The sequence below is a fragment of the Sinocyclocheilus grahami genome, unplaced genomic scaffold, assembly GCF_001515645.1.
Source record: "Sinocyclocheilus grahami isolate Dianchi unplaced genomic scaffold, SAMN03320097.WGS_v1.1 scaffold1680.1, whole genome shotgun sequence".
Lineage (NCBI taxonomy): Eukaryota > Metazoa > Chordata > Actinopteri > Cypriniformes > Cyprinidae > Sinocyclocheilus > Sinocyclocheilus grahami.
Window position 1 is genome coordinate 69,152 of NW_015506859.1, and position 12,959 is coordinate 82,110.

Consider the following 12,959-nt stretch of genomic DNA (forward strand, 5'->3'; position numbering starts at 1 on the left):
CTTTAAAATATAATTTATTTCTGTGATGCAAAGCTGAATTTCCATCAGCCATTACTCCAGTATAAAGTGTCACATGATCCTTCAGAAATCCTTCTAATATGCTGATTTGTTATCAGTGCTGGAAACTGTTGTGCTGCTTAATATTTTTTTGGAACCTGTGATACTTTCTTTCAGGATTCTTTGATGAATAAAATGTTAAAAAGAAGAGCATTTATTTAAAATAGAAATCTTTTCTAACCATATACACTACTGTTCAAAAGTTTAGGGTCAGGAAATTTGTATTCTTTTTTTTTTATATAAATTAAAACTTTTATTCAACAAGGATGTGTTAAATTGATGAGAAGTGATAGCAAAGATTTATATTGTTAGAAAATATTAATATTTTGAATAAATGCTGTTCTTTTTAAATGTTATTCATTAAAGAATCCTGAAAAAGTATCGCAGTTTCCCAAAAAAATTTAAAAAGTTTCCAGCACTGATAATAAATCAGCATATTAGAATGATTTCTGAAGGATCATGTGACACTTTATACTGGAGTAATGGCTGAATTTCCAGCTTTGCATCACAGAAATAAATTATATTTTAAAGGATATTAAAATAAAAACCATTATTTTATATTGTAATAACGTTTTGCAAGATTACAGTTTTTTTCTGTATTTTTGATCAAATATTTGCAGCCTTGCTGAGCATAAGAGACTTCTTTAAAAAACATTACAAGTCTTACTGATCCCAAACTTTTGAGCGGTAGTGTATATATTTATCTTGCAGTTATACACTCAAAAAACATCATGTAATCATGTAAGAGGCGACACAGTGGCCAAAAAAAGTATCTGAATGTGGTGCTTTAATGGAGATAAATTCAAAGACAAAAATTAAGAGAGAGATATACAGAGCAAACTCTCATAGCACGCTAATGCTAATTGAAGCACAGCATGCTAATTTAAGTGACACTAAAAATATAAAAACTAAATACATATGTTGGGTGGACTAGTTGATTAAGCGACCATCATTACCTAAATATAATGGCATTGTGGGTTTGCGGCACTCACGATGCAAAAAAAAAAAATGCTGCTAAAATAAAACATAGTACATCTATGCATGCACATTTATGGACAACTGCAAAATAGTGCTGTTCTGTGAGTAAAATTCAGGTTTTGCTTCATTTTGTACATTTTCTAAATCAAGTTTTATATTTCGTAGGTTATATGGAGGTTGTCCAGATACCAAAAGGATCGGTTCATATTGAAATCAGAGAAGAGGCCGTGTCAAAGAACTACATCGGTGAGTGTTTGTATTTATCTTCTTGAAGCTTTGTTCATGAAGCCATACTGGGTACAAAAGTAGTGAAATGGTTTGTTTTAGGCTTTGTTGTGGGTGTAAATCTGGATCAATCTGACAGCCTTCCTCGCTCTCATGTCTTATATTTGTTCATTGCCTTGATTTTGCCTGTTGTCTTTTCCCAACCGCAAGCTGAGTAACACCATCATGGTTCTCAGCCACGTAACTAATTAAAACAATCAAACAAGCGGGTCCAATTAAGTTGTTTTGAGTACAAACATAAATCTAGCTAGTGTGAATGACAGCTTGTTGGGTTTTGTTATCTATCATGTTGATGTGGAGGTTTTTCTCGCCGTTTGAAAGGAAGATAATTTATTGATGTTCTAGCACAGCAGTGGCCAATGTTAGCGCCAAAGAGCTTGCGAGCAACGTATTTAAGAAAATTGTAAAACACATTTTGTCTCCTTCAGACATTCACATGCATGCCACATTTGTCAAATATAAACATATGGCCCTGTTTAAAGTGAGAATCTTTTGAAATAGTCTTGAGATCCTTAATGTCTGACAAATATTTGGCGGATGACGTAGCATGCTTACAGAATTGGTTCATTTGATGTTTAACATCAGTCAGTTCTTTTCATTTCTAACTGAAACAACTGTCTTATCTTTCTGGTTGGTTTTGCCCTACGTGTCATGTAACTGATAGTTTGAGGGCATAAAATTCTATTATTTTCAGTTATTTTGTTCCAAACCTGTATAACTTACTTTATTCCATGGAACACAAAAGTACTTTTATACAACTTTCACATATGGCGAATGCTTATGCATTCATATCAAAACATGCCATGTCACTTTCAGTTATGAGACTTGCAAGAACCAATTGCCGTTTGGTATCATCGATATCTAACCTGTCTGACACATCTTGACACACTATGTATAAAAATGTGAATCCTTTTTTTAGGTTATAATGGCTTAAATTTCAGTCTTTTCAGTCAATCGTGTAAAAGTCATATTATTTTTATGTTGCTTTTTATCCTTTTGGGAGCTAGTCACTACTTTCAAGCATGGAAAAGAGCAGTTTAAACATTCTGCTAAATTTCTCCTTTATTGTTCCATGGGGGGGGGGGGGGGGGGTTACATTTTTAAAGAGTCTATGCCATGAACTTTAAATATTTCACACACTTTTTAAAATCCAACACTTAGTTGATCCTGATTAGCGTTCATTATCACAGTTGTAAACACGACGACTTTCTTCTCCCATGAGGGGGTCTCCCGGAAATCCTGTATAATTCAACCAATCCAAAGACAACTTCAAAACTCCTGAAGTGTTTCCAGTTTTGTGTGTTGTATGCATCAGACGTTCAGCTAACTGTCCGTGGGCGTGACTGGCGTGCAGGCTGAGACTAATCGTGTGCTACAATTGGCCTATTTTAGCTAGTTTAGCCAAATATTAGTACCAAGATAATATTTGGCTATTTGGAGCTGCCCAATTTGTAATAAAACATCCTAATCTTCAATGTGAGTGTTACCATTTGAAAGATTTATTAAAACTACCATTAATTTCTTTGTTTGAAAAATACTTGGTGTACCTTTAAGAAAAATAAATGGTGTCTTTTTGAGCTGGAGTGAGTACAAAACATCTGGATTGTTCTTCTACAATTTGGCCTCATCTGCATCAAGAAAAGAGTGAATATTTTGAGGTGTGTTATGCTTTGAGATGAGATCTTTGTTTTGACAACTGAGCAGTTACGGTATTTGTAAGGAAGGTAGACTTTCACCTGAACTTGGTAAGTTAGATCTACAAGCTGCACAGCGTCTGAAAGTGAGAGTGAAAATTGCCCTTGACGTCAGGCCTGAGCTCCTCTGTAAGACGATGCTCATCATGTTGATGAATGACAGCGATGTCATCTCTCTCTCTGCTTGACAGCATCTTGCTCGTGTCGGGTTATTAACTGGAGCTCTCGCTTGTCACAGCTTTGAAATCGGAGGGGGATGACTATTACATCAACGGAGCCTGGACCATCGACTGGCCCCGCAAATTTGACATTGCAGGAACAGCCTTCCACTACAAGAGGCCGACTGACGAACCCGAGTCGCTAGAAGCTCTAGGGGCCACCACTGAAAATTTGGTGGTTATGGTGAGTCGAACTTTATTTACTGTAAAGAATACAGTAGTGTGTTAGAAGTGCAAGTGTTTTAGAAGTATATGTAGGATATATGGCCTGGCAGGTCAATTACATTCAAACTCAGGTTTCCCACATAGTTTTGAGCATCTAATTTGTGTGTGTCCCCTTCCTCTCTTCTACCTGTTTTTTCCTCTCACTTCTTCACTTTCCTTTCAGCAAAACTCATTACATTTTTATGTAAAATACATTTTATGTCATGGTTAGTGTTTTTGAAAATACATTCACATTGCACAGTTACTGTATTTGTATGACAATTTTGCTTACTTGCTTGGAAAATTTTTAAATACATTTAACATCGTTTAAAAATACAGAATGCAATGATATGTGTGACAATGTTTTTTTTTAAATGAATCAGTTTCACAAAATTGGACACAATTTACATTCTATCGACAACGAAAATGTTTTATTTGAAAATTAGATCTACAGTTACATTTACATTTAATCATTTAGCAGATGCTTTTATCCAAAGCGACGTACAAATGAGGACAATGGAAGCAATCAAAATCAACAAAAGAGCAATGCAAGTGCTATAACAAGTCTCAGTTAGCTTAATGCAGTACACGTAGCAAGAAAATCATATAATAAATAAAAAGAAAACAGATAGAGCAAGCTAAAGTTTAATACTACAATTTAATTTAATACTACAAGCTACAGTTAAATACAATTTCAAAGTGGAATAGGTTTTTGCACAGCAATTCAGGTCTTTCCTTTATATGAGATTTTATAGTCTGACAATAATTCAGTCAAGTTGTCTTATAGGAAAGTCACAGTAGTGATACTGTAGAGCAGGCTTGTGTTGTGAATGCGCAGTTTGAAACTGCTTGCCTCATTCTAAATAAAGTCCACATCTGTGTACAAACCTCACATGAACTCTGGCTACGGTTTCAGAGTTAACCGTTATATATGTTTGCACTAAAAACCTCTGTCTGTCCAAATGAGAGTGCTCATGTGCACATGTTTTAGCACGCGTGTGTGTTCATTCTAAAAAGCCCCATCTCGGCAACCACAATGGCTTTCGCCTGGACAAAAGTGCTGGAAATACCAGGCCTGGTCACAGCGCCGCTGGAAAACATACAAGTGGCCAGTGCACCGCAAGCCATTCCATTGTGGCCCACACTGGTTAACATGGCTTTCCAATTTATAACACACACACACACAATTACAGCTCTCTGACTAAGTAATTCAGGAGTAAAGCTGATGTGATATGCTAAATATGTGCTCGTTGAGGCTGAACTGAGGTTGGGCTCATCCCAAAAAAATCTCCTCTTCTTAAGAATTTGATTGCTCTATTCCATGCATTTTTAAGACCTCGGTATTTGTCTTTCTGTCACCGATCCAAGACTAACTTCCTTTGCCAAAATCCTTGGTTAAGACCATGGAGTTCTATAATACCTGGAGAAATTCCAATTCATCTCAATGACAGGTGCCTGGTTGGCGCATCCAGCCTCTGATGTTTGCAACCTGCATCCATCTTTGCTCATTGACACATCAAATTTTTCTTCTTTGAGCCAGTCAGGCAGGGAAATAACATCACGACAACACTGATTGGCTGATGCCACCAAAGAATGTGCACAGTCCAGCTATGAACTACTCTAAAATTCCTTCTACTATAATATACTAAAATATTTGTGTCCGTCGGTGTGCTGTTTGCCACAATTTGGGAACAAAACTAACCAGGTAGACCCTGAACTCTTCGGTAGACCCACTATATTAGCAACAGAAAAGTAACCTGCCATCCATTTTTAATGTTTCAGGTGCTACTACAAGAACAAAACCTGGGCATCCACTACAAGTTCAATGTGCCGATCCAGCGTATAGGAAGTGGGGACAATGAAGTGGGCTTCTCCTGGCACCATCTGCCCTGGTCTGAGTGCTCTAAAACATGTGCAGGAGGTAAACCAATCAATCATTCACGTCCTTACTAAGAAAGTTTGTTGTAACTACTGTTCATTAGCTGTTTCCATCTAAAGTTGCGAATTTAACTTGTGCTCAAAATTAAAATATCACACAAAACATTTGTAAATAAAGCACTGTTTCCATCCCATGTGTTCAAGTGAACAATATCGTCACTTCCTGGGAAACTGGTGCAAAGTATTAGTAATAAAAATGAAAGTTGCTGCATCCGGGGATACTTGTGGCTCTGTTTTACTATGAAATAAATCAGGATTCCTAATGTTTGGGAACACAATCATGTGAGACAGATATGGGAGCTGATTAATATACCAAATCATTTTGATGACAGACTTTGGCTCAGGCATTTCAAAATGATTAACATTTGATATGGTGTTTGATTACTTATCCAGTTATCCAATCACATGATCCGTTGAGGCAAAGTCACATGACTTTTTTTGATGTGCATCAAGGATTTTATTAGTTAAATGTTTCCATTGTAGTTTATGTGCATGTCTTCTTGTCAAAAAATCGAGCGCACAAGTTTTTTATGCACACTTTTAAAATGTATGCGCATCCTGCTGTTGCACAAAACCTGTTTGAATGATTTATTATGAATTGAACTGATCTGGTGTGGACTACTTTGATACTTTCATGGTACTTTTATGGTCTTTTTGAATCTTGAAAGCTCTATTTTGCTTTGCCATGTCTTGTTTGTGAAGCATATTGGACTGTAAATTCATGCTGGTGTTTTCAGCAGAGTCATCTTTTTTATTAGTAATAAAATCCAACAGAATGATAAATGTGTATTTTATCTGACATAGGACTATATGGTCCATCAATTTGTACTGCTAATGTACAAGTTATGCAGTGAAAGGCTTATTTCAACATCTGAATGTCATAACCACATGTAAATGTGAGCCCTCACCTCAAATATGACCAGACTGTTCAGGCTGCCCCGAAATAAATGGCTTTCTTACAACAATAAATAGTTTTCCTCTCTGCTTTTTTAAAGTATGGCCATTGAAAACATTCAAAATACGTGTTATATTTCACCAAAATATGCAAACATCGCAGGCTAGTCCACGGAGGGCTTTTCTCCGGGCTCAGTGAACTCAACCTCATTTGTTGCTCAATTCATTTGAACACATTTTAGTTTATATAGAAATACCCCAGAGCAACACTTATGTCATTTTTGAAATTTTGTGTTATTAATACAATTCACCGCTGTTCTGTTGGCAAGCCACACAGGGAGCGTTTAAACACCGAGTGAACTGCCATAAAAATTCTGCAATATTCTTTTAAAAATTATTTGTGATTCACACCGCTACAGATGCTTGGGCTTGATTCCTGCTTTTCTACAAACTCCCATTAAATTTCAATGTTGCCGTCTTTTTATTTTGATCGTTATGTGCAACAACACTGATAACGGTCTTACATCATAAACTGATGTCATGAGATTTTACTTTTACACCCTAGCTTGGTTTCAGCTAATCAAATCTCTTTTCTCGAAAGGGGTCATCACGCTCCCACCGGAGTATTTCGTTATTTCGGTTTCCCAGTCAAGAATGCCGTATTGGCAGCTATTAGATCCACCTCACAAGGTGGCCTTGTGCATTAGCCAATCTTGGCATAAACCAGCTTAACTGGAGGCTAATGTCTTTTCTTATGGGCCCCAAAGAGCCCCTGCACCAATGGCTCCTAGTGCTGAGTATATAGCGTAGAGCACTACTCTGCCATTACTGTGGTAATGCTCACTTTTCACAACCAAGAGCCAAAGAAAAGATTGGCTTCTCTGTAAAAGTAATTCACTAAGACACTCACTTCAACCGAGGCATTTACACACCTAGATATAATACTGAGGGAAAAATAATATCGCCTCCGTGCCTCTATCCACACAGAGTGCTCTGTCAGCAAGTGGACCCCTAGAGAAGAGACAGAGAAGTAGTTTTACCTCAGGGATCGATGCCGACCACACTTGCACACGAGCTGCTGAAGTGTCGAAAACTATCTCCCAGCTGAAAGCGTGAGGCAGATGAATGAAGTGATGTTTTATTGTCTTTTTGCAGGCTCGCAGAAGCAGGAGGTGGTTTGTAAAAGACTGGACGACGGTTCGGTGGTCCAAAACAGCTACTGCGACCCGGACGGCAAACCGCCAGGGAACCAGCGACCTTGCAACACCGAGCCTTGTCCTCCGGAGTGAGTATAGAAAATTTGAGGTGTACTAGGGGGAAAAAAACACTCAGGAATCTCAAACTGAAATTTGTGATTCATATCAGGAACAAGGCAAAAATTTAAGTATAGCCTGTTTATAATTGTTACCACGACTGGAAAACAATGCAAAAATTAGATTAAAGATTAGAATTAGAAAATACTGATTTATTTTTTTGCAATGTTCTCCTTCCAAATTACTGTAATTTAAAAAAAATCATTCTCAATACTGTAATGAAGTATGAAGAATAATCCGGACATTTCTCTTTTTTTATTTTTATTATTATTATACTTGTATCAATTAAATTCAGTATAATGAAAACTATCATCATACATTCTTAAAATTGTACTTTATTATATCATTACTTTTTGCATTATGGGAATGGCAATGAAATGTTTTCGCTTTACATCATATGCGAAACCAAAGATGTGACAAGTTTCCAGTGACAAGCAATCCTGTCCACATTGACAGCAAAAAATGCTGCACAAGAAGACACAGTTTCAACCAATCAGAAGTTATTTGATATACAGTTATGAGTAGCAGAGTTCTGAACAAATTATATTTCACAATAAGCAGGTCTACCCAGTGTGACACCAAAGTAAAAGAAGCCAAATGATTATCAAAATGTCCTGTCACTTGTCATTTGTCATGGTCACGGCTGGTTACGAGACTTAGATTTTCATGAAAAAGATTTATTGCATCACATCAAAGGAGACTGTTACAGTACACTTCTGAGAAATAGGGTTTATCTGTCAAGAAATGAATGTCACAGTGTAGAAAAAAATCTTAATTGTTATAAAAAAAACAGGCTTTATTTATTTCATAAAAAATTAAATTTTATCAATATAATTTTCCTTGAATTCTGAGGTAAAATATATCTAATTTCCTAAACATGTGGCTTATAATCAAGGTTTTGCTGTCTTTGCCAGCCTAGGATGAAAAAATACAGAAATTGTATTCTGTTTTGATGAGCCTTATCAAAATAGTACATGGCTACACGGCAATAAAAAGCACAAAGGGCCACAACCCGTAATGTTTCATTTGTCTTCATAGCACCCCGGCCATAAAGAGCCTCTTTGAAGACAGCTTAAAAACTAAGCAACATGATTTATTTCTTCATATGTTGCCTATTTTCATTTGGACTTTGGGGCCAAAATCCTAAAGGCATCCAAAAAAAAGTATGAGTGATCACCTGCGTTTAATTGTATTGGCAAGCAGAGTTTATGAACCCTCAAGGGACAATATCCATAAACGTGTGGAGTATGCATGTGTGCGGCGGCTCATTTTCAATGAGGCGAGCAGCTGAGCAAAGTTCACTTGTGTCTGCAAATTTTAAATTGGAAGGAGGAATTAAATGGTTTTGGCCTCTGCACTCCTGCATCGTGCCAGTGGAGGGTTTAGTGAACCTGAACCCCAAGATGGGCATCGCTAATAACATAATCTAAAATCTATTTCCATCTCCACCTGATGTCAGAGGAATGCAGTCTCTGGCCCAGAAAGGGTCATAATGGTCATTCGAGAACACCCTGTTGTTTTGGGGGAGGCAATTTCTCTCTAATGATCGTGCAGATAATGACAGATTTTATTTCGTTAATAATTTATGTCCAACTTTAATTTTATTTTACTTGTAGTGTTTCATAAGAACCGACGTCCATTTCTTTATCAGAGCATCGCCAAGAGAATGCAAACGAACCGCACAAAACTTAATTCAGCCGTAACAAATGATAAAAGTCAGACATTTATATAAAAATGCCTATCTTCCACAGCCCAGCTAAAAGCATAGAACTAATTTTGCCAAAAAAGAAGACAAATTGAATGCAAATTTGGAATTGTTGTTGCCATTGTGTGGAGTTCATAACCTGTTGAACATTAACAATGTGTACTATCATGGCCAAAAGTTTTGGCAGTGACATAAATTTTGTGTTTTGCAAAGTTTGCTGCTTCAGTATTTGTAGATTATTTTCCCACATGTTTTGATGGTATACTGAAAAACAATGATACACATATCATAAGTTTTAAAGGCTTTTATTGGCAAAAAATATGAGTCAATATTTACAGTGTTGACCCTTGTTCTTCATAACCTCTGCAATTCGCTCTGGCATGCTGGATATTAGCTTCTGGGCCAAATCCTGACTGATGGCGATCTATTCTTGCCTTATTAGTTCTTGGAGTTGATCACAATTTGTGGGCTTCTGCTTGTCCACTCACCTTTTGAGGACTGACCACAGGTTCTCTATGGGATTGAGATCCGGGGAGTTGCCTGGCCACGGATCCAAAATTTCAATGTAATGAATTTCGAGACACATCTTTATCACTCTTGCTTTGTGACATGGTGCTCCATCATGCTGGAAAATGCATGGATCATCACCAAACTGCTGAAGGATTGTTGGAAGAAGCGGCTCTTGCAGGACGTTTTGATACCATTCTTTATTCATGGCAGTGTTTTTGGGCAGAATTGTGAGAGAGCCCACTCCCTTTGTTGAAATACAACCCAACACATGGATGGTCTCTGGATGCTTCACTGTTGGCACAACACAGGACTCATGGTAGTGTTCACCTTTTCTTCACCGAACAATCGATTTTCCAGATGTCCCAAACAGTCAGAAGGGAGCTTCATCAGAGAAAATAACTTTGCACCAGTCTTCTGCTGTCCAATCCTTGTACTTCCTACAGAATTTCAGTCTCTCCTTGACATTTTTCTTGGAGAGAAGTAGCTTCTTTGCTGCCCTTCTTGACACCAGGCCGTTGTCCAAAAGTCTTGGCCTCACTGTGCGTGCAGATGCTCTCACACCAACCTGCTGCCATTCCATAAAAAAAGGAAGTTATTTTTACTTTCAACAACACCTTGTAAGACGCAGCCAACAAATGCAGTGAGCAGCGCTATCATCGGAAATCACCCTTATCAGATGGAAGGATAGTACAACAAAAATATCGCTTTCCTCAGCGGACATTCAAACTAATGTATTATTGTGAATATGAGATTGAGCTGAAGAATGAATGCTGTATCAGATGCAGGTAATCACACTCACTCAGTCCATCTCCCTCTTAAAATACTTGACTCTATATAAGTAGTACAGTGAGCTTTTAATATGGTGATACAATAAGCTTTCAATGAAGCAACTCAACGTTCCTTCTTTATTAAAGTTCTAAAGTGACGTTTTCGAATTAGTAACGGGGCTTGAGCTCAGCTGTTAAACTGTCAAACTGAGATTTGAATCCGTGGTGGAAGGAAGTAGTTCCACACAAAAGAGGGTTTTTAAAGACACTGTTGTTGTTTTTGGTCTCTTTTTTTAAATTTACACTCTTGTGCCGTCAAACTGTTGTATAAATGCAATATCACACTCGTAGCAGTGCGATATGGCTATATATCAGCAGGCTGTGATTACCTACTGCCATATCACAGCCGTTCTGATATGCAGCCTTATCGCACTGCTACTGTCACACTTCTCGGGAGGCAAGGAGCGAGGAACGAGGAAACATGGAGATAACATCAATTCACAATCTTTAATGATCACACGGGGAACCGACAAACACTAACTGAAAGGACTGGGGCTTTTAAACACTGGGTGATTGGGAAAAACACAGGTACAAGGAATTACTAATTAAAGGGAACACGGCACACCTGGGGAGGGAAAACACAACACAAAGAGTCTAGGGGCGTGACATTACTCCTGCTATGAGTACATTACGGAAGGTGCGTCCTCGCACCGTAGAAACAACATGGGGAGGGGAGTGGGTGGGAACTAGGGAGGAGGCTCAGGGAGGAGGACGGACGGCCGGGAGGGGGCTGGCAGACAGAGTCCAGGGAGGAGACAGGAGGGACCCGGAGCAGGAAGAGCACAGCAGGACCCAGGCCACAGCCAAAACAGCGGCCCACAGTGGAGCCGATGGTGGGAGGAGCCATGGAGGAGGAATGGCCACCAACTCCAGGGGGCCGACCAACAGCAGCGGAGCAGGTGGTGGAGGAGCCCGAGGCGGAGACGGAGAGCCAATGGAGATAACATCAATTCACAATCTTTAATGATCACACGGGGAACCGACAAACACTAACTGAAAGGACTGGGGCTTTTAAACACTGGGTGATTGGGAAAAACACAGGTACAAGGAATTACTAATTAAAGGGAACACGGCACACCTGGGGAGGGAAAACACAACACAAAGAGTCTAGGGGCGTGACATTACTCCTGCTATGAGTACATTACGGAAGGTGCGTCCTCGCACCGTAGAAACAACATGGGGAGGGGAGTGGGTGGGAACTAGGGAGGAGGCTCAGGGAGGAGGACGGACGGCCGGGAGGGGGCTGGCAGACAGAGTCCAGGGAGGAGACAGGAGGGACCCGGAGCAGGAAGAGCACAGCAGGACCCAGGCCACAGCCAAAACAGCGGCCCACAGTGGAGCCGATGGTGGGAGGAGCCATGGAGGAGGAATGGCCACCAACTCCAGGGGGCCGACCAACAGCAGCGGAGCAGGTGGTGGAGGAGCCCGAGGCGGAGACGGAGAGCCAACGAGCCAGGGGGATGCCGAGGATCCGGGGGGCCAGGGTGGAGCCGAAGGCTCTGGTGACCAAGGCGGAGATCTGGAGATCCGCAGTGGAGCCGGAGCGACTGAGGACCAAGGTGCAGGAGGAAGGAGCCCAACGGAGCCGGTGGGACAGAGCGACGAGGCGCAGCCAGAGGAGTGGAGTCCAGAGGCGATGGCGGGTCGACGCCCGACCATGGCAGAGCCGGAGGGACGAGGGAGCCCGGTGAAGCTGATGGATCGATGGGTGATGGTGGAGGCGAGGGAGCTAGGAGCCAAGGTGGGGCCACTGGGTCTACGGGCCGAGGCAGTCTCCAACCACGGTGACGCTGGAGGATGGCAGTCCCGTGGGGCTCACACCGCAATGATGGTGGGCTGAGGGCGAGCAGAGGGGCTGCCAGATGACAGCGGTGGAGGAGGCTGGAGCGGGTGCTCGGTCTATGGGCAGAGGCGGAGTCCGGGCCTCGGAGGCTGGAGGTGGAGGTGAGGGATACTCCAACCCTGGCGACGCTGGAGGACGGCAGTCCCGTGGGGGTCGCACAGCAATGATGGTGGGCTGAGGGCAAGCAGAGGGGCTGACAGCGGTGGAGGAGGCTGGAGTGGGTGGGAGGGCGGGCATTTTCGAGGAGCGGCCACTGGAGGGCGCTCTGAGCTGGATGGAGCCCTTCCTGGGCGGAACTGGGGATCAGGAGCCCTTCCTGGGCTGAACGAAAAATCAGGAGCCCTTCCTGGGCTAAACGAGGAATCAGGAGCCCTCCCTCTTTGTTCTGGCACTTATGTCCCGCCATAGTCAGCTCACCCATGATGCAGGGGGGGGGGAGCTCCTCTCCGCGCTCACACCGTCCACGGCTTGCTCCCTCGTGGTGGGCACTATC

The 12,959-nt window shown here is 41.0% G+C and overlaps 1 protein-coding gene across 1 annotated transcript in view; it reads left to right on the plus strand.

The window, feature by feature from the left end:
* The window catches only part of LOC107572006 (A disintegrin and metalloproteinase with thrombospondin motifs 6), an 89,970-nt gene that overhangs the window by 67,647 nt on the left and 9,364 nt on the right, over positions 1 to 12,959 (plus strand). The window contains exons 16-19 of the mRNA XM_016258412.1: positions 1,201 to 1,281; positions 3,253 to 3,416; positions 5,219 to 5,357; positions 7,424 to 7,553. Coding sequence (XP_016113898.1) covers positions 1,201 to 1,281; positions 3,253 to 3,416; positions 5,219 to 5,357; positions 7,424 to 7,553 — 514 coding nt within the window. The remainder of the gene's footprint in view (positions 1 to 1,200; positions 1,282 to 3,252; positions 3,417 to 5,218; positions 5,358 to 7,423; positions 7,554 to 12,959) is intronic.